Consider the following 21,228-nt stretch of genomic DNA (forward strand, 5'->3'; position numbering starts at 1 on the left):
AGCAGCAAGCTGGTATGTTATGATGGTCTGAAATGAAACCAATGTTGCAAGTGAAATACTGCTTCTTTTGCACCCATTTTGTTAGCAATTCCCTTCTTGTGGAAGGCTTGTTTGGCAGATACACATTTAAAGTAGTAGAGTTGGAAAACAGACTTTAATCACTGGTTTCATCAAGAGATCCAGAATTGTAATAATCAATGTACCCTACTTAGAAACTAGGATTAGTAAGGGGAATCCCTTGAGGAGCATTTTAAATCCTGATAGTTCTTTTCAGTTTTACTAATTAACCTCAGTAGAAATGTAGAATAGACTGAAGGAGAATATTATGTTTTGGTGACAATGTGCTGTCAACTATGGCCTGGCAGCTCCTTTGTGCTCAGTTAAATGATGTTCTCCTCTCTCCTGCCATCCCTGCCGTGGAGAGCACCCTGTTCTCTACTTAACCTTACTTGGAGAATTTCTCTTTGCTTGGATGCCTGACTTATTTCTAGTATGAATCTTGATGCTGTTCCCTGCAGAAACTTTCCCCCTTTTTCCCACATAGTAATTAGGCATTGTACTATGATGACAAAGACTTGTAATAGAGCTTTATGATAGAAGTGTACTGCTTAATGAAAATTAGCTGATTCACAAGAAATGGACCCATTCCTATATATTCCTTGTATTCTGGAATAAAGCTAGCAGACTCATTGAAGTTGTCTCCCAGAAACATGTCTCCACTGTACTCACAGGCTGTACATAGCTCTCTGTCATCTTGTCTGCCTCTTGTCCTTGTGGACTGGTGTCCAACAAGAAGTCAGGAAAAAGGGGATTCCCAAACAATATACAGCACAAACAATAGCAAACACAATCAATGAGATAGTTTATGCCATAATAATATATGTACTATAACTGTTTTTTAAAATGTACTTATTGATAAACAAATATCTAAATATTACTGGCTTCAATCAAAAAACATGCTGTGGATTAACCTGGATGGTGAATTCTACCCTTAAATTGTTTTTGCACTTTTGGGTGTAGCTCATCTGTAATATTCAAAATTGTTAGTAAAAAAAAAAACTCATGCTTTTTTAGAGGGTTAATGTTTTAAATTTCAATTTCAAAAGGTAAAGCAACAACTATACTATTTAACAGTAACTCTCTGACTTTGATTTACATATAAGGATATGAATTGTCATACAAAATAAAACTAAACATTGCTTTATAAGTGACATATGAAAAAATATTAACTATTTTTTGAAACATTGGCTGTCTTCTTTCAAAAAGTCAGCAGGAGAAATTTGTCTCTGAAAATTTTGTTCTGTTTTTATTAAATCTATACAGATTGATCTATCTAAGCAAACTTTTTATGGTATCAGTTTCTGACGTTCTGAAAGAAGTTCTTTCTAACACACACTTTTTTTTTTGAGACAGGGTCCTCCTACAGAACTCTGGTTATACTAAAATGTGTTATTAGACCATGTCTTGTACTCTTAGATATCCATCTGCAACTGCATCCAAGTGCTAGGAGCAAAGGGTACACCAAAATGGCCCTTTTACATCATTTTCAGAATGTTCTTCATTGAGCACTGTAGATGTTTCATTTGCAGCCCACCAAACAGACTTAAATTTGTCTTTTTACATTATTTCCCAAAGTTTTCTAGCTAGTTTCATATCAAAAGAAATCTCAACTAAGAAAATATCCTCACAAGTTTGACCTGCACAAGTTTGTGGGTGCATTTTCTTGACCGATGATTGATGCAGGAGGGTCCAGATCACTGCTGACAACAATATCTCTGGACTGGTGATCCTGGATAAGATAAGAAAAGCAGGCTGAGAAATACCTGAAGAATTCTGTAAGTGGCATTTTCCCATTGACTCTGCTTCAGTTCCTAACTCCAGACTCCTACCCTGATTCTCTGACCTGAATTCTCTTAGCCATGGAGAGTTGTAAACAAAAACAAAACAAAACAAAAAATTCATCCCTTCCCAATTGGCTTTTGATCATGGTGTTTAACCACAGCAGTAGAAAGAAACCTTAACTACCTGGGCAGTGATGGCACACATGCTTAATCTCAGCATTTGGGAGGCATAAAATATAACATTAAAGGTCTAGCTATTATCTAAGAAAGATGCTTATGGTACAAGTACCAAAACCTAAGTGATGACCTGCTTTAATCTCCAGTAGGTGCTTATAATCACAATCCCTGAGACTTGACTGCTAACTAGCCTACCCTAATTGTCATGCCACAGGTCCAGTAAGTGAACTTTTCTCAAAAAAAAAAAAAAAAAAAAAAAAAAAAAACAGCTTCAAAAATTTGACACCAGAGGTCACCATATTTATGCACTCCCAAAGTACTCATATAGATGGAAAACACACAAAAACCCACACATACAAAATATGACAGTAAGTACTGAAAATTACAGGTAAGAATATGCAAGAATGAATATATATATACATATATATTATGCATATGTATATATGTATTTATGTATGTGTATTTACACACACATTTATTTAGGTATAGGTAAGTAAATTTTATAACTAAAGTTTTTTTTTCATAGGATAAGATTTAATCAAATTTCCCATTCACAACTCCTTACAGTTTCTCCTCATCTCCCTGGAATCCAACTCCATACCTGTTATTTCTCTCTCTTTAAAACACAAACATGAAACAAAAATTTTCAAGATTTTCATGCACAAAAAGGCCCACAAAAATGGTGAACAAAATATACCAACACAAGCAAAAGATATTAAGACAAATGATGTTCAAAGAAAACAATATGAAACAAAAAGTTCTCAAAAGTTTCATTGGGTTTGTTTTTTGTTGGCAAATTATTACTATGCATCGGGCCAGGGAAGTGTGATTAATATACCCAGTGAAACTGAATTTAAGAAAACTAAGTTTTCATTTGCCCTTAGCTATCAGTTGAAGATATGAGTGTGAGCCTGGTCCTCCCCCAGTGCTAAGAATCTATGTACCTGTCTTGAACCTGTGTAGGTCTACAGTTATATTTTTTAGTAGAAAAAAATAATGCTTTATTTTTCTGGGGTTAAAGAAATCTTGTTAACCCAGTACAGTGTGTTTAAATAACCCTCAGAAGAATTTTTCTCAAAATTGCCTTTAATTTTAGTATTTGTGTCTAATTATTAAAAATATCTAATAAGTAAAACTGATAATTTTATAATTAAAATCAGGAAAACAAAGAAGTGTGGTGTGTGAGTTTGTGTGTGTGTGTGGTGTATGTATGTGTTCATTTGTGCTGTAGTATATTCTCATGAAAGCAGTTCTCAGTTTATTTTTTTTTTCCACAGCCTCTACCTAAACCTACAAATTATTGATTTGGTTAGACTGACTGGGTAAGAAGCCTTCAGATTTCTTTTCTGAAAAACGGCTAACTCCTGGGATCCGAAATCAGTTACATAGTAAGCACTTTATACACTAGGGCATTTATCCATGGCCTTCTCCAGTCCCCACAAACCATCAGCTTTAAATCTGTAATTCTTTAATTTTAAGGAGTTTCCCTTAATTTTTTTTTTTTTTTGGTATGTTTTAAATATCATCCAAGTACTTTTTCTTTACAATTTAAAAACCCAATTACAAGCATATGGACCAGTATATTATCTGTATTTGGATGAATGATAAATGGTAGAAATTTCATAGTAGTTTTTAAAGAGCTTGATGGTAAGAAGGAAAAAAGAAAAGAATGCATATATATTTGTGAACATATTTTGGTCATTTAAAATTTTTAAACGGACAACAGGGATGTGGTACAGCGCCACAACAGCCTTAGGGTCACTGATGCCCTGGTAAGTGCTAACTCTGGCCCATTGGAGGCATGGACTTGCAATGTGGTGTTTCTTCTCGTAGCTGTTCTAACAAATTCATCTATTCATCAATTTTTATGCCCCTATGCTGACCTCGCACTCAGTAAGTACAGTTTTTATCTCTGACTCTGAAATCCAACACCGAATCCCCCCTCAAAGAGGTCCGATCTTGGTTTAATCCTCTGCATCTCCCGATTTCCCTACTTCCTTTGCGCTTGAAGACATCCGGGTCCCTCTGCCCTATTTATATTTGTTGGGAGACGGACTTGAGCGGTTAGTTTAAGTCCGGGTTACTTCAGTCTTGTGTGGCTGTTTGCGACAGAGCTTAAGAAATCAGAAAAAGGTAATGACTTCGTAATTTTAGTAGTAAGCAATGATTTTATACCTCAGGAAAGATAGCACAGTTTATTATCTGCTACAACAGGAGAAATATAATTTAGAGTGAATTTTCTGTCATACTTGGTAGGAATGTTTTAAAATGCTAATTTGAATGTACATCATAATATGTATTTCATACGGGAGTTCCGTTATTTTATGAAAAGGGGCACAAGTCCATAATATATGAGAGTAAACTTGTTTGAGAAGGACGGAATTGGAATCTAAACTTTATATTTTTCTGATAATAGATGACTGATGTTTTTAAATTAGTTGCTGCTATTTGTTGTTTAACTTAAGTTTTTGGCGATACGGAATTGTAAGGTATTTGGCCGAACGCACCGAGTGTATAGGCACCATTTTGTTTCGAGCGCTGTCTTTGTTCGTTCCACAACAAAGAGGTAGCTTTTCTGCCTCAGAGTGCGAGAACGGAACTTTAATGGTGCTATATTCTGCAGGCCAACACTTGTTACTGCCATAGTACCTTTGTCTAGGGCCAGGCGCCTGATAAAGCTACCACGTATTTACGGTGGGCATCAGAAAGACGACGCCTGTATAGAGTAGGCTGCCGGACTATGGCTTCCCGGTCGAGACAAGCTCGTGCTACGCCATTATGTTGATAGGTTAGAGTGCAGGATGACGTTACCGGTTTACATTAGGCTCCACCTCCTACAAGGGCAGGCTGAAACTACTCTACCACTGCGATAGGTTAGACGTGAATACGTGACTTGCGCCTGCGTACTGCCGGGTAGTTAAGACACCGCCTTCTGAGGTAGTCTCGTGCTACCGCCTCGTGCGACAAGCTCTATCTCCATGGCTGCTGACTAGATAGAACAGGTTTGTGGAATGCTGCTGGCGTATTATGGGTGGGCTGGTGGGACAAGGGGTTGTACGTAGAGCCGACTTGTGAAAATGCAGTGATTTGAAATGGCAGTTTTCTAAGATACAGCCCCCTCGTTACATTAGGCTGCGAAGATGCTGCTGCCTGCTCAGGTGTATTCCTCTAAGATATCTCCGACAGTGTATGGCCAGCCTGTGAAATGCAACAGCCTGTTTGTGAATAATGCTAAGACACCAGTTTCCCTGAACTAGGGGCTTGTGGGAGGAAGCTACCGGGTAAGGCAGGCTAACAAGATTCCTCAGTGCGGGTGGGCCACACTGGAAGTACATCAGAGCCCGTAAGCCAAGGACCCTAAGATACTGCTGCCTGGGTAGGGCGCACTACTGAAATGCTGGGTAGGGCAAGTAGACAAGTTTCTTAGACTCGGGAAAAAAAAAAAAAAACAAAACAAACAAACAAAAAAAAAAAAAACAGGCTTCTGCTGTAGCACTCGCGCAAAGAAGGTTCCTGACACGATTCAAGGGAGACCTTACCCTTTGAGAATCCTATGCACATGGGATACTTCCTGAAAACCCGGTAGTGAGGATTGTCTATATAAAGCCACAACAGCGTAGCCTGAGTAGGACATATTTGTTGGACCGTAATCAGGCTGGGAAAAGCAAACTAGTGGACCAAGCCATCAGAATAAAACAACTGCTTCTTGAGAAGTACAGGGCCAGAGATCCACCTCTGACAGAGTAGGACAGGTTCATGGGATGCCAAGGATTGTGAAACGTAGAAAATGGGTCATCCATCTAGTAGCATAGACTGATAGAATACCACACTTGCAAAAGGCTAGTAATGGGTTGCACCAGTGTGGGTAAAACAGAGTAGTGGGCATCTGTATCTAAAAACGTGGGCTTGAGGAAAGAGAGAGTTTGGAAAGGGCTGATTGAATGGCTGCCTGTGTCTTAGTAAAACAGTCTACCATCTGTTTGGGTATGGGAGGGTAGTTGAACGCCTATCTTAGGTTAAGACAGGGTTCGGTTACATTTGTAAGAGCACACTTATGGAATAGTATACCTCGTGGTTTGCCTGTGTTAATGGGGCCAAATCTCCTGGAACTGGAATTATAGTTTGAACTAACATGTGCTAGGAATCAATCTGCATCCTCTGAAAGGGCATCCAGTCCTCTTCAAGTGATGACTCATTTCTGCAGTTTCATAGTATTCTTGTTTTGGGCATATTATAATGGTATTTTATCCTTTTATCTACTTACAGAAAAATGGCAGAAGTTGATCAGCCTGGGAAAATTTTCATAGGAGGCCTCAACACAGAGACCAAACAAAGAACTCTTCAAGTAGTATTTGGAAGATTCGGACCCATAACACAAGGTACCTCTTATAACCAAACTATAAGTCTCTTCAGAATAAATATAAAGTAGTTTTTGTAAAGGATACAAACTACAGTATGTTCAGTTTTGTAATGGGGTGTGTGTGTGTGCGTGTGTGCATGCATATATGTATGCTAAGGATAAATGATAAAACACAATAACAGGCTTGCACTAAATTTATTTTGTGTTAATATTAAGAATAACAATGATAATATGAAGTGTACGATTTTAGATCTTTGTTTTCTTTTCTTTTTCATATTTTACATATGGATCCCAATTCCTTTTCCTCCCTCCTCTTTTCCTTTCTCCTTCCTTCCCTCTTATCCCATCCCCTCCCACACACACACACACACACACACACACACTCCCTCCACAGGGAGCGCGGTGCCTCACATGAAGGGTCATCTAAATCTGTCAAGTCATTTGCAGTAGGGACTAGGATTTCTCTCCTACCTCTAGGTTAAGGGAGTTTCCCTACGTGGGGAACATGCTCTCAAAGTCCTCTTGTGTCCTGGTTCCACTGTCTGAGGTCCCTTAGACTGCTCAGGCTTTCTAGCTGAGACCCTTGTTCAGGGGATCTGAGTCAGTCCCATGCTGGATTCCCAGCTATCAGTCTGGGGGTCTATTAGCTCCTCCTTGTTCAGGTCAGCTGTTTCTATGTGTTTCTGCAGCATGGTCTTGTCCTCCCTCTCTGCATCTGGATTCTAGTTGGACTCAGTGTTTAGTTGCAGGTACTAGATGAGGGCTCCATGATGGTATATAAGATAGTCATCAGTCTCATTATCAGGGAAGGGCATTTATGGTAGCCTTTCCACTGTTGCTCAAATTTTTAGTTGGGGTCAACTTTGTAGGTCTCTGGACATTTCTCTAGAGTCGTTTTGTTTGTTTAGTTTTTGTTGTTGTTTTGTTGTTTTTTTTTTAATGTATACTTTGCCTTAATGATTGGTGCTAAGTTGTGCCTAGCCTGTCAAATTAAGGATCCTGTGAATTACTAACTCTTAAAGAACTGATAATTTTAGAAATAGCTTTATTAGTTTGTAAATTAGAAATGTCTATGTATATTGCAGTTATTTTGATGAAAGATCGGGAAACTAAGAAGTCTAGAGGATTTGCTTTCATTACTTTTCAACGTCCTGCAGATGCTAAGAATGCTATCAAAGAAATGAATGGAATGGTAAGAATATAGTTAGAACATAGTATGTTAGGCAGTTAATACTATTAATTCATGTTTTCAGTTTGCTAAAATATGAACCAAAATTATTTGACACATTTTGTTTTTCTTTTTGTGTACCAATAACAAAATTATAATTAGTAGAAGATTTTAAACATTGTCATATGCATGGTATTAGGTTCATGTTTTACTTCGGTGTGAATTGTGATATAATCTTTAAGAGAAACTCAGAGTAAATAGGAATTAGCATACTGTTGGAAAATTGGAAACGTTTGGCAATTTATGCAAGAAATTTTGTGGAAAATACTCTTCAGAAAGTTGTTTGAGTAAAATTCATCTCCAAATAGATTGAAAGTCTTAATAGACACCAAGTAAGTCAAAATGATTTTATTGTCAGAATGTATGACTAGATACTTCCCTCAACCATTGCTTATTTTTACCAACTTGAAATTCTCTTTTTGTCTTTCAAAAACAGCTGTCTTATGTAAGAATGATTTTAAAAATGATCACCTCATTACTTCATGAAATTGTTTAGAAAATTGATACTTTGTTTTCCTGTGACTAAAATTTCCCACAGCAGTTTCATATATAAGTATATGTGTATATATAAACACACACACTTCCACTTCCAGTAACTTTCATGTTTCTTTTCTTTGGGTTCTTTAATATACCATGTTGTTTTGGGTTTTTTTTTTTTTTTTTTTTTTTTTTTTTTTTTTTTTTTGGAAAACAGGGTTTCTCTGTATTGCTTTGTCCTGGAACTCACTCTTGTAGACCAGGCTGGTGTCGAACTCACAGAGATCCACCTGTCTCCCAAGTATAGGAATTAAAAGTGTGTGCCACCATTGCCTGGTTGCCATTCTGTATTTAAACTTTATTTTTCAGATTGTAAAAAATTTATGTTCTCTGGTTTGTCCCATCATTTTTCTTTCTGAAAACATGAACTTTTGTAAAACATCATTCTAAAAATTAATACTTGATGCAGTAAAGGTGTAAAGTATTCAAGTTAATAAATTTATCAGTGTTAGTAATATTCTTGATCTTTTTTAGTCTTTGGATGGAAAAAAAATTAAAGTAGAGCAAGCCAACAGACCACCACTTGAAAGTGGTAGTCGGCGGAGACTACCACCCTTTTCAAGAGCAAGAGGCCCTTCAAGAGTTCTGAAATGTGGCAGAGGAGGAAGTAGCAGAGGAAGAAGTCGTCCTTTGCGTGAAGAAAATTTGGGTAATTTTACATAGTAGTAGCAATAGGACTGAAAGTTAGATAATGTAGTCAGAACTATTTCTTTTATCCATATTCTTATAAGCAAAACTATTACTTTTAATTAGAAAAGTATCGCCTTTTTTTTTTTTTCGTTGTGTTTTTTGGGTTTTTTGAGGCAGGGTTTCTATGCCTGGTTGCATGGTTGACCAAGAACTTGCTCTGTAGGCCAGGATGGCCCTGAACTCAGAGATCTGATGTTTTTCTTCTGGTTTAGTAGCTACACATGAATCTAGTGATACTTTAATCATTGTCTGCTGCCCCAGTGCCCCTCAGTCAGCACCCTTGTAGACCCTAAGACCATGGCCTGGTGGGACTGCCATTCCTGTGTTATCCAGGTTTAAATTAATTCTTCTTCATCCTGTATATCAGTAGGACTCAGAAGGCAAAAGCCTGGGGTGAAAACCTAATAGCTCAGAGAGGCTCAGTAGCAACTAGCTGACCTTCCTTTTTGGCTGGAGATACTACAAGAGACAAGTCTCTTCCTTTGACCTTGAACCAAGAGAGTTCTCCCCCCCCCCCATTTTGTTCCTGTGTGTATTCTCTATCCAAATTCCTTGCTTGTTTATGGCCAATTCTGGTCAGCTAGTCACTGACTCTGCCCCCTGACTCAAGGCATAACTTTACTGGGAACCTCTGGGGTGTCAGAGTGCCATCAAAATATTCCACAAGAAATCCAACTGCCTCTGCTTCCTGGTTGTCAAGAGTAAAAGCATGCATTATCACCACTGAACTAAAAATTATTTAAAGTACTGTGAGATTAATATAAACAATTGAAAATTTAATTTAAAATTTAGTCAGTCTTGTATAACATAGTATAAAAGAATTCAAGGTTCTTAAGCTATTTATATAAGCTCTCAGCATTCAACAGGTTTTCTGCAAAATGTATTTCTAATTATGTTTTTAGTTTTCTGCTGTAGAGCATCCCACTATCAAATGTGAATTGTACCTCTATTAGGGAAGTTAACATCCTAATATGAAAATAAACTTGATTCCAAATGCTCACACAACTCAAAAATATATATTTCAAATATTAGATGTTTTTGTGCATTTATCTAAAACACTATTCATTTGTCCTTTAGATGACAATTAGTATATATGCCTGCTGAACAAATTTATCCTCCTGTAATTACCTAAACCTTGAACAGATTATCTAAACCATGGTACAGATTAAAAGAAACCACACGTGGTATGTAAATGAGAATATGATGCATTAAAATGGTCAAGAGTATTTTCTCACTTTAGAAAATAAATGTAAAGTTTATTAGAATATGTATTTTATTAACTAATTTAAATAATCAAGATATGATAACAGGTTATCTATTGACAGGTGGTATATTCTAAACTGATTTTACATTTTGTAATGTTATACAAAATGTTCTTAATAGTTAACTCTAACGTTAGTTTCACATGCATGATAATCAAATTTTATTTGATTAAAATGTTTGAACTAGATGAACAGTGGTGGTGCATGCCTTTAATCCCAGCTCTCGGGAGGCAGAGGCAGGTGGATCCCTGTGAGTTCGAGACCAGCCTGGTCTACAGATTGAGTATCAGGATAGCTTCCAAAGCCACAGAGAAATCCTGTCTCAAAAAAATGTTTAAACTAAAATGATTTTAAGAATTTAATATGTATATCGTAAATATTACTTTCTAAATTAAAATAATTACTCTGTGTCTGTATCTTAACAACAGTATGATGTATCATTTCCTTTTTCACTGTATTTTTGTTTTTAGGTTAGTTTTTGGGTTTACATTTGGATAACAATTTATTGCATAGGTATGTGTTGCAGAGTATTATCAGAGACAAGAAATACATGAAAGCTAATCCACTATTTATAGTTAATGAAACAATTATGTTATAAGTATTTTTTTTCTTCCACTCTAGTTCTTTGCCATTTATTTAACAGACTACTGTTTTTAGTTATGCTATAAATGTTCATATTGCCTTTATCAACATACTGTTTGTTTGGATTATAGTTATAAAAGGAAGTAGTAAATTTTAACAATTTAGAAAAGTACTAGTTTCTAAGACCACAGTATTGCTTAATAAAGGTTTATGGTGATAAATCGACCTTATACTATGAAGTATTGATGCCCCTTATCTAAGAAGATTTTTTTCTTTAAATACAGATGATGATGGATATACTACTGATTTTGACACGAGTTCTTCTCGGAGACACTTTGCAGTTAAAAGAAGTTCATCTTCAAAAAATGAAGGGCCTTCTTCTAAAAGATCTGCTTCTTCTGCTCTGACAAGAAACAGTACTGGACTGAGAGGACGGGGTAAGTACTTGCCTAACAGGTAATGAGAATAAGAAAATTTTAACAAGTTGCCAGTAGATGTTTGACAGTTAACAAGGTTATACAAAACACACATATAAAACAAAGTAAGAAATTTCTAGGTTTCTAGGATTTAGAGAATTATAGATGGTAGAAAGCCAACATGATGAAGCATGCAGTAATCATTATTAGTAAATATCATTAAAATATAAGTGGGAGAAATTTATAGGTAAAATAATGAAATAATAAATTACAAGGAAAAAATTCTTAAGAATAAAATAATTAAAACAGTTCATTTAAATCATTTGTGAGGTACAGTTTACTGATATGACTTATAGGAGGATGTATGTTAGAAAATGGCACAGTTAAGTGATTAGTATTGTTAATACTAGACAAGTGTACAGATCTTGTATTACAGTATTTTAAAAGTTACTTTGGAAACAAAAATCTATTGCTTTTAATTTTACTATGAAACATTTGTAACTTGAAGTAATTGTATAGTAATTGTGTTGATGTATTTCCAGAACCACATGGTAGAGAGATTTCTAGAAATGTGCCAAGAAGAGAGACGGTGTCTTCTAGAAGAGAAGACTATGTATTACCAAGAGATGATGGCCACTCTTCTAAAGATAGGTAAAGGAAAATAGCAAAATTGTTAAGTTTTCATTGTTTGGGTAATATGTTAGACTCTTTATTATATTCAGTATCATACAAAAATATTTTATGTAATCTCAAAGCCTTTTCTTTTTTTTTAATTTTTTTTTATTTTATATAACCAAGTCCATTTAAATGAAAACAAACATTTATAGACAATATTGGGAATTGGGCATCATTCTTTCCAAACTACTTCCTGCTGGTAAGGGGCGCTGTCGTGGGGGATTCTAAGAAGATGCAGAAATCCTGGCTGTAGTCTGTAAGGATGCTTTGTCCAGCTGTTTTGAATGTAGGATCACCTGGTACTCTGTTTCAGGTGATCTGACTTGATCAAACCACATTAGTCTGGAAGGAATCCACATCTTTTCATTTTCTGTGGAAACAAAAATAGAAATCCTTTTCCCCAGTAATTTGTCCTTGAACTTAAATTTTAGAGTCAAAGCATTTTTTTTAATTTAATATTTTATATGTCGATCCCAGTTCCCTCTCCCTCCCTCCCTCCTTCTCCACCTTACTCCCTCCCTCCTTCCCTCCCTTTTACCCTCTCTGCCCTCTCACATGCACTCTAACCACCCTCCCATCCCCCCCACCCCAATTCCATATGTAGGGGAATGCCATCCAGGTGGGGTCATGTATATCTGTCAAGTCATGTGAAGTAGGGACTAGGGCTTCTATCTTGTCTCTAGATTAAGGCAGTTATCCCTCCATGGGGGATATGTTCACAAAGTCCTTTTGTGCACCAGGGATACATCCTGGCTCCACTGTCTGAGATCCCTTAGACTTCTCAGTCCTTCTGGCTGAGACCCATATTCAGGGGGCCTGAGTCAGTCCCATGCTGGCTTCCCAGCTATCAGTCTGGTGGCCCGTTAGCTCCTCCTTGTTCAGGTAAGCTGTCTCTATGTGTTTCTGCAGCCTGGTCTTGTCCTCTCCCTCTGCATCTGGGTTCTACTTCAACTCAGTGTTTATGTATGGGTGTTTGCTCCTGTTTCCAACAGGCATTAGTTGAGGGCTCCATGGATAAGTTAGTTGTTGATCTCACTCTCTGGGAAGGGCATTTATGGTAGCCTTTCCACAGATACTCAAATTGTTAGTTGGCAGCAGTCTTGTAGTTCTCTAGACATTTCTTTGTGTTCAATTTTATCTTCAAACCAATATTGGCTCCCTCTTTTATGTTCTCTCTCTCTCTCTTTCTCTTTCCTGTCATCTATTCCTAACCGGGCTCAATCTTCCTGGTTGCACGTGTTTTCCTTTCCTCCCCGTTGTTTTCTCCTACTTCTCTCTCCATTCGCCACCTTATTGCAGTAAATAAGGATCAGGATAAACAAATAGGCCGAATAGATGTTTATTCAGGGAGAAATAACTTACAACCTAGACAGATGAACACCAGGAAATTCAACCCGATCCTCTCCTGTCCGAGTCACGCCAGCAAGAGCGCGCCTTCCTGCCCCCCTCCGACCTCCTTCCTCAGGTCACCTCCGCCCATAGCTCCACCCCCCAATGGGCGTGGTCAGTGCTACAGAAGGACTACCTCACTACACCACCTTTCTTATATTATAACTACCTTCCAAGGCTGGTGAGATGGTTTAGTAAACTAACTAATCTGCATGAAGGCCTAAGGAGATGCCCAGATACCATAAAGTCTCAGGAATTTTTTATCTGGCTTCTACACAGTAGCTGGTACACACATGTTTCTCACAAATACACACAAAGAAAAACTAGTTACATGAAATATCTTGTACAAACTGACAAGATGGCTCAGTGAGGCCATACTTCTTTCATAACATGAAGACTTGAGTTCAAATAATCAGCACCCATGAATAAAGTCATTTATAAAGCCAATAATCTCATCTATGTTCTGAGGACCTCATGGGCCTGGTAGCCTTTAGACTATATGGAAATTTTCCAGGATAGTGAGAGACACCGTCTCAGACAAAAATGTAGAATATACCTAAGAACCAACAGTTGAGGATGTCCTTTCACATTCACACTCCTGCTCTGTATATGGGTAACTTAAAAAAATATACCATCTATTCTCAATACACAAAATAATCACCTTCAAGTCACACAATCATACTTTTTTCTACATATATAATAATAGTAGATTCAAACAATATACCATATTCTGATTTGAGCTGTTTACCTTAAAATAGTATTTTCAGTTTAATAGGATTTAAATTATTTCATTTCTTTTATGACTTAGTTACATTCTATTACATGTCCATAATATTTAAGCTGCCTGGTCTTCTTGTGACATGACAGTGTTAAAGATATTTATGTACAGATATTAGAGTTCTTATTTCCAGTTATTTAAAGTGTACTGGAGTTGAATTGTTGAATTTTGTAAAATTGCTATTTTATATAACTCCAGTGATATGTCAAGGTTTTAAGTTTTTCATAATCTGTTCCTCTCCCAAGCATTGCATTGTCTGCATTTTTTAAATTTTAGCAATTCTGATAGCTGTACTTCATTAGCATATTTAATTTTTATTTATTCTTAACTGTTCCTTAATTTTAAGGGACCCAGTTCATGTTTGGGACCATTGGCATATATTGCTTAGATAAGTACCCATTCATTTATTTTACCAGATCCCCTGGATTAACTGACCATGTAGCCAGAACTAATTGGCCAGTTCCAGGACAATGAGAAACTCATACATAAAAAGGTAGATGGTTATTTTTAATTTCTTAAGTTATTCTAGGAGAGTTTATCCCAGTTCTCGAGATACCAAGGAATATGCTTCAACATCTAGAGGATATGGATACCGTGATTATGACTGTTACAGCTCTCGGGATGAACATGCTTCTAAAGTCCTCAGGTATTACAATTTCTTGTGAAATGTGTTCCTGAAAGTATTCTTGTGTTAATTAAAATTTTATTTTGAAATTTAGTGAACATGTTGACTATCGCAGGGGACGTGATAGAGATTTTTCTGGATATTCCACTGGAAGCTCATACAGAGATACATATGAAAGTTATGGTAAGAGTCTTAATTTGACTTCATGAATAATTTCTGTCTGAATTTTACAGAAATGTATTATTGATTAATTTGAGGGTGTTTACATTGTAATTCCTGAATTCTTAACCGATTTCTATTAATAAGCATTTATTCTTATGTTTATTGTATGTGAAAAAACATTTTAACATAGTATCCATCTGTATTACTGAGTACAGAGACAATATGAATAGTTTTTTAAAAAAAAAAAAATCCCACCCCATCCAGTAGCTGATGGAAACAGAGGCAGACACCCACAGCTAAACACTGAGCCATACTCCTGGAATCCAGTTGCAGAGAGGGAGGAGTGATGAGCAAAGGAGTCAAGACCAGGCTACAGAAACCCACAGAGACCGCTCACCTTAACAAGGGTGGGGGAGCTCATGGATCCACTCTGACAGCTAGGAAACTAGCATTGAACCAACCCAGATCCCCTGAATATGGGTGTTAGTTAGTTGCGAGGACTGGCAGTCTGTAGTATACAAATGGACTTTGGGAGTCCACTCCACATAGAGGGATACTCTCTCAACCTAGACACATGGGGGAGGGGCCTAGGCCCTGCTCCAAATGATGTGACAGACTTTGATGATCCCTTATGGAAGGCCTCACTCTCCTTGGGGAGTGGATAGGGTTGGGATGGGGGTTGCTCTAGGGAATGGGAAGACAGGAGGGAATGTAAACTAAGATTGCTTTTAATTTCAATAACAATTTTTCCATTTTCAGGAAATAAAAGAATATATTCGAAAGTATTTGGACCTCAAAAAATCATAATATCATATAAAAATAAAACATAATTTTGTTGTTTCTTACTTGGTTATTTATCTGTTTTAGGAAGCTTCCATGAGGCACAATCTGCAAGAGGGACTTACAGTGGAAACAACCGCTATGATGACTATAGTAGCTCACGAGATGGATATAGTAGAAGCCGAGAAAATTACTCAAGCAGCCGAAGTGATATATATTCAAGTGGTTATGAACGTAGTGATAGGCAGGGAATGCTTCCACCTATTGATAGGGAATACCATGAGCATGGAAGCAGACAAGAACGAGGGCATTCACCTATGGATAGGATGTATACTCTTTCTCGTGAGTCATATAGTAGTAGTTCAAGGTTTGGGAGCACCAGTGGAGGTCGTGGAGAAAGCAGATATGAAAGTGGAGGCAGGTACTAAAAGTCTTAAGTTATGTACCTAACTTCATTTGAAGAAAAATAAAATGTTATCCTTATGTTACCTGAATAGTAAAGTATGTTGATTTAGGAGATAAGGCATATACTGAGTTTATTGTGAAGTACATTGGTTTTGGGGGAAAGTAAAATAGTTAACTTTCCATCCATGAATTCTTCTAGAAGTTAAGATGTTAAGATGAGAAGAATGTAACTGATAAAAAGTAACTCTTTGTTAACTAAGACTTGTTAATGTTAATTTGAACAAATAGAAGTTATTAGTAGAGATTAAGTTTCTGCATTTTCATATAAGTAAATAAAAATTGAAATGAAATGCTATTGCCTGGTTTTGTAGTTGAGTAATAGGAACATAGAAATGCCTTTATTTAACTAATGAATTCATACATATGCTTAAGGATTAAGAGTCACAAACTGAGTTATGTTTAAATATATAGTAGAATTTTGTATCATTTGGAATAAGCAACTTCATTTAAATATATGCAGCTATATATAAGATATAGATAATATACATAATATATAAGCCTGCAAAAGCTCACAGAATGAGCATGCATAAGTATGGTGAGCATGCATAAGTATGGTCACCCATGCTTCAGGTCTGTTTCTGTACCATATTCTTATCAAACAACTTTCTGACCAATGTGTTGGTTTCATTATAGCCATGGTATTGACTTTATAGCCATCAGGAAAGATTGCAGTCCTGGAAGTAAAACCTTAAAAGAACACAGTGTGGAAAATGCTAAGACTGAAAATGGTAAAAGGAGAAAGGACAGAAAGTTGAGAAGGATGAAAGATCTCTGTGTACTAAGGCTATGTTACAAGATCAGTCAACTTTTGGATACATAGTAGATTGATGGCTCAAATATAAATCCATTACCATATAAATGGAAAACTAGAGGCATTTTGCCTCTAAAGGGACTGAAATTGTTAAAGCTTGGGTTCTGTGATCTTAGAAAGCTAAAACTAGTTCCAGTATCTACAATTAGTTCCAGTATCCACTAGCCTTTGATCCCTTAGTGTTAGCACTTGGAGTGTGGTGGAGCACAGCTGCAAATAGGAGGCTCTAAGATGACAGGCAGCAAAAATTAAGGCCTACACTAAAGACCTGTTGTGGAATAATCCTCTTGTACAATGTGAATATGTGGTAAAGCTAACTGGTTAATAGCTAGGAAGGAATAGGTTACATAGGAGAATGGAATAAACTACTCTGAAGACGTATAGGGTCACCAGCTAAACAGAGGAAGCAAAACAAGAATAAAATGAGGTAACAAGCCATGAGCCATGTAGCAGCATGTTATAGATATGGGATAATTTGAGTTGTAAGCATTAGTTCCCAAAAAGCCTAAGCCATGGGCTGAGCATTTATAACAAGTGTCTGTGTGATCATTTAGGAGCTTGCTAGTAAGACAGAAACTTCTGCTGCCAAACTGGCAGTGAAATAAGCCAGTGTATCCTTACTCTTGCTTAAATCTTGACTCACATCTTCCTAAGTTTAGCCCTCACCAGTGTTCACAGAAGCTCAGAAAAATGAAGGACCAGTCATTTGATCTGACATTCCATTTCTGTGCAGTTCTATGGATCAAAAGCTAGGTTAAGTGAAATTGGATGCCAGGTTTTATATCCAGGGCTATAGGGATTACTGTTAACTCATTGCATACCTAAAACACATTGTGCTATAATAACATTCCTAAGTGTAATTCTTTAGACTTCATAAGACCTTAGGGATTTCTTTTTCACATAGTGGAGATGTGGTAGATTACTGTTGATAAAAAACAGTGTATACCCAACCATATACATTTTTTTTAAGACAGGGTTTCTCTATATTGTTTTGGAACCTGTCCTGGAATGAACTCTACAGACCAGGTTAGCCTCACTCAGAGTTCCACCTGCCTCTGCCTCCCAAGTGTTGTAATTAAAAGGGTGTGCCACCACTGCCTGGCCAGAGTCAACCATATTTTTTATAAGAACTTGTCCAGTATGTTTTTCACACCCTGCATAGCTAAATCAGTTGAGAAAGGAGCCACCCTTCACATAAGGGACATTTAGGCCCAGAGTGCTAATAGGGCCATAAAAACTGCAATGTGTGCATGAGCTACTGTTAGGAAAGATGCTACTGAGAAGACAAAGGAACTACTTGGATATCAAGACAATTTTTGGTGTTCACTGTGCTACCAATTAATTTTCTGCAGATAACTAAGAAAAAACTACTCAAGTCATGGAAAAAAAACTTAATATCTAATTCTTGCAGTGGGTCAGGGAAGTTAACTACAAAGTTTGATTAGCAAGTGAATTGCCAAAATATGCTTTCCTCAGCATCATCATCTTAGCAGGTTCTGCCTTGATTCAAAAAATTGTAGACAAGCATTGCCTAGTACTCTTACTATATACCTTTAGCTTTGTATGTATTCACTTCCAATCAGATACCTCATGCAGTATGTGACATGGGTTTCTACTTCCTATTCATCTTGAACTGCTAAGGATAGATCTAACCTAATGCTCAAGGAGTTTATTTTTTGTTTTCTTTTTCTGATGTTAAGCAGTTTTCTGCAATGCAATGTCAGAGTGGCCTCCCATATCCCTAGTGGGTGGTCATGAGATTCTTGTTTTCCTTATCTCAACATACTGCTGCCTTCTGGAGGTCAACAAAGGTGTCTATTAGAATATGTACTTATGAAGGCCTATTGACTTATGGATGGGGTATGCAGGATAAACATAAGCACAGCAAAGGTAAAGAAAGATAGCTTTGGAGACCAGCACAAAACAAAGTGAATGGAAGTATAAGAAGTTATTAGAATGAAGATTGTATATTGAGTCCCAGGGCTTATGGCTTAGAAAAAGGTGAGCAACTTCTGCTCACATGTCATTAAACTTCAACAGGAAGCCAATTCCTAACTTTTTTTTTCCACATGTATCAGAGCAAAAACAATATAATGTTTCAAACTCCACCATCAATTTAAAACCCACTTGTCTGACATGGCTACAGAAGTGACAAGATCACAGAAGTAGCAGATCACAGAAGACCTTGGGGAACCATCTCTGCTGAAACAACAGATGAGTTAGCTATCTGTTAAAACCTATCAGGCTTAGTTCCTGCTGGGTTCAGGCTCTTTGTACAATACTTAGTTTGTCTTTGTTAGCTAAGTTTAGATGTAAGACACAGACACCTAGGACTAGATTAGACAATAGTGCAGGGAAAAAAAGTACCTGCTGCTATCCAGTAGCACATTCCTGTAATGTAGCCATAGGCCTGCGGTGCCAATCTCATAATTGCAGTGTCAATTGCTTGCCTATGGCTCTTAGACTTCTCTTCTGTTAGCTGGATTTTTTCTCCCATCCCATGCCCCCCTCCTAAGGGAGGGTGATGCCTTCCAGGAGGGATCATCAAAATCTGTCAAGTCATTTAGAGTAGGGACTAGGCCTTCCCGTCTTAAGGGAGGATTCCTCCACGGGGGATGTGTTCCCAAAGTTTTTGTGCACCAGGGATACATCCTGGTTCCACTGTCAGAGGTTCTTTAGAGTGCCCAGGCCTTCTAACTAAGATCCATGTTCAGGTAATCTGAGTTGGACCAATGCTGGATTCCCAACTATCAGTCTGGGGTCCATTAGCTCCTCCTTGTTCAGGTCAGCTGTCTCTGTGGGTTTCTGAAACCTGGTCTTGTCCTCTCCATCTGCATCTGGATTCCAGTTTAGCTCAGTGTTTAGCTGTGGGTGTCTGCTTCTGTTTCCAACAGCTACTAGAAGAGCGTTCTAGTTACCCATCAATCTCATTATCAGGGAAGGGCATTTATGGTAGCCTTTTCACTGTTGCTCAGATTGTTAGTTAGGGTCAGTCTTGTAGGTCTCTGAACATTTCTCTACAGTCAGTTTTCTCTTCAATCCTATAATGGCTCCCTTTTTTATGTTATCTCTCTCCTCTCATCTATTCCTCCCCAGACTCAATCTTCCTAGTCCCACCTGCTTTCCTCTCCTCCCCTTCTCTTTCTCCTACTTCTCTCTCCACTCACTGCCCCCCCCACACACTCCCACTTCCCCTGTGCTCTGGGGAACTTGTCCCTTCCTCCTTCTGTGAGGGACTTTATATGAATCTGTTGTATCCTAGTTCCTCTGGTGATGTGAATTATAGGCTGGTCATCATTTGATCTAGGTCTAAAATCCATGTATGAGTGAGTACATACTGTGTTCCTCTTTTTGGAATTGGGTTACCTTATTCAGGATGGTTTCTTCAAGTTCCATCTGTTGTTCTTTTGTTGCAGCTATTGCCTATGAAACACAAACACAAGACTCAGCGCCCACGTGGAATTTATTGAGAGAGGGGAGAGAAAGGGAGGTAGCTGATGGCCAACCGAAAGCAGGGGGGAGAGAGAGAAAGGGGGTGGGGCACTTGCTTAAAAAGGGGGACTTGCACATGTGTAACTGAGTCCCCTGTGCAGCCAGGTAAAGCCTGACCTAAGGATGACATGGCCATGAGTGTCCTGCCCATTGTTGGGGGCAGGGTCAGCAGACTGCTGGTTTCCAACAGTTAGGGTTACAGTTGGGGCATACCCCAATCATTGGGAAACAGAGGTTGTATCATATACAGAACTGAACGTAGTTTCCCTGTACTATAAGATGGCTTTTAAGCTGAAATTGGAGGAAGGGCAGTTCTTTAATTGCTTTTAACTAATTTTTAGTTTAGTGTTTAATTTTAACTCACGTGTTAAGTTTCAAACTTGGAACTGACAGCTGAGGTACCTATCAAAGTTGACTGAGCCTCTAGGTTCTCTCAGCATAACCTCAGTCCTTACCTGCTACAGGGTATGACTGGCATACACCACCCGGTATCCTGCACTCCCCACCCCAGGGCTGTGCTGCCCTGACTCCCAAGGCTCTTCGCTGCACAATCCAGACAATTTGGTCGTCAACTCCTTCTTACCTTTGACCTCCTGGTTCTGCACCTGGTTCTCCTCTCCTCCCTCTCTCTTCCTCTCCCCCTTATTTGGTCCCCAAAGTTAGGCCTCTAGGCAAAAGACCCCATTCCCTCAAGGGCTTAATGAAGATTCCACCTTGCTGCAAAGGGAAGCATTCTCCTTAGTACTGGAAAGAGAAACTTGTGACCCTTCCATTAACACATGACTATAGAGCCTCATAACATCTCAATGTTAGGTCAGTGTTAGCCTCTAGGCTCCCTCAGTTCCTACCCACAACCCCCCCCCCCCACATCTCACAAGTCCCCTTTCTCACATTCCCATTTAACCCTGAATGATTTTCCACTGTTGATTTGCTTGCTTTTCCAGAAAGACTGCCTTGG

General features: G+C 38.0%; 1 protein-coding gene across 1 annotated transcript; it reads left to right on the forward strand.

The window, feature by feature from the left end:
• Positions 1 to 6,216: 6,216 nt before the first annotated feature.
• Positions 6,217 to 15,932, forward strand: LOC127214693 (RNA-binding motif protein, Y chromosome, family 1 member B). The gene is made up of 8 exons (XM_051174992.1): positions 6,217 to 6,397; positions 7,464 to 7,570; positions 8,618 to 8,792; positions 10,962 to 11,114; positions 11,636 to 11,744; positions 14,456 to 14,581; positions 14,655 to 14,743; positions 15,590 to 15,932. Exons 1-8 carry the CDS (start codon positions 6,289 to 6,291, stop codon positions 15,928 to 15,930), a joined length of 1,209 nt encoding a protein of 402 aa, XP_051030949.1. The 5' UTR covers positions 6,217 to 6,288; the 3' UTR covers positions 15,931 to 15,932.
• Positions 15,933 to 21,228: the final 5,296 nt, after the last annotated feature.

The sequence above is a fragment of the Phodopus roborovskii genome, unplaced genomic scaffold, assembly GCF_943737965.1.
Source record: "Phodopus roborovskii unplaced genomic scaffold, PHOROB, whole genome shotgun sequence".
Classification (NCBI taxonomy): Eukaryota; Metazoa; Chordata; class Mammalia; order Rodentia; family Cricetidae; genus Phodopus; species Phodopus roborovskii.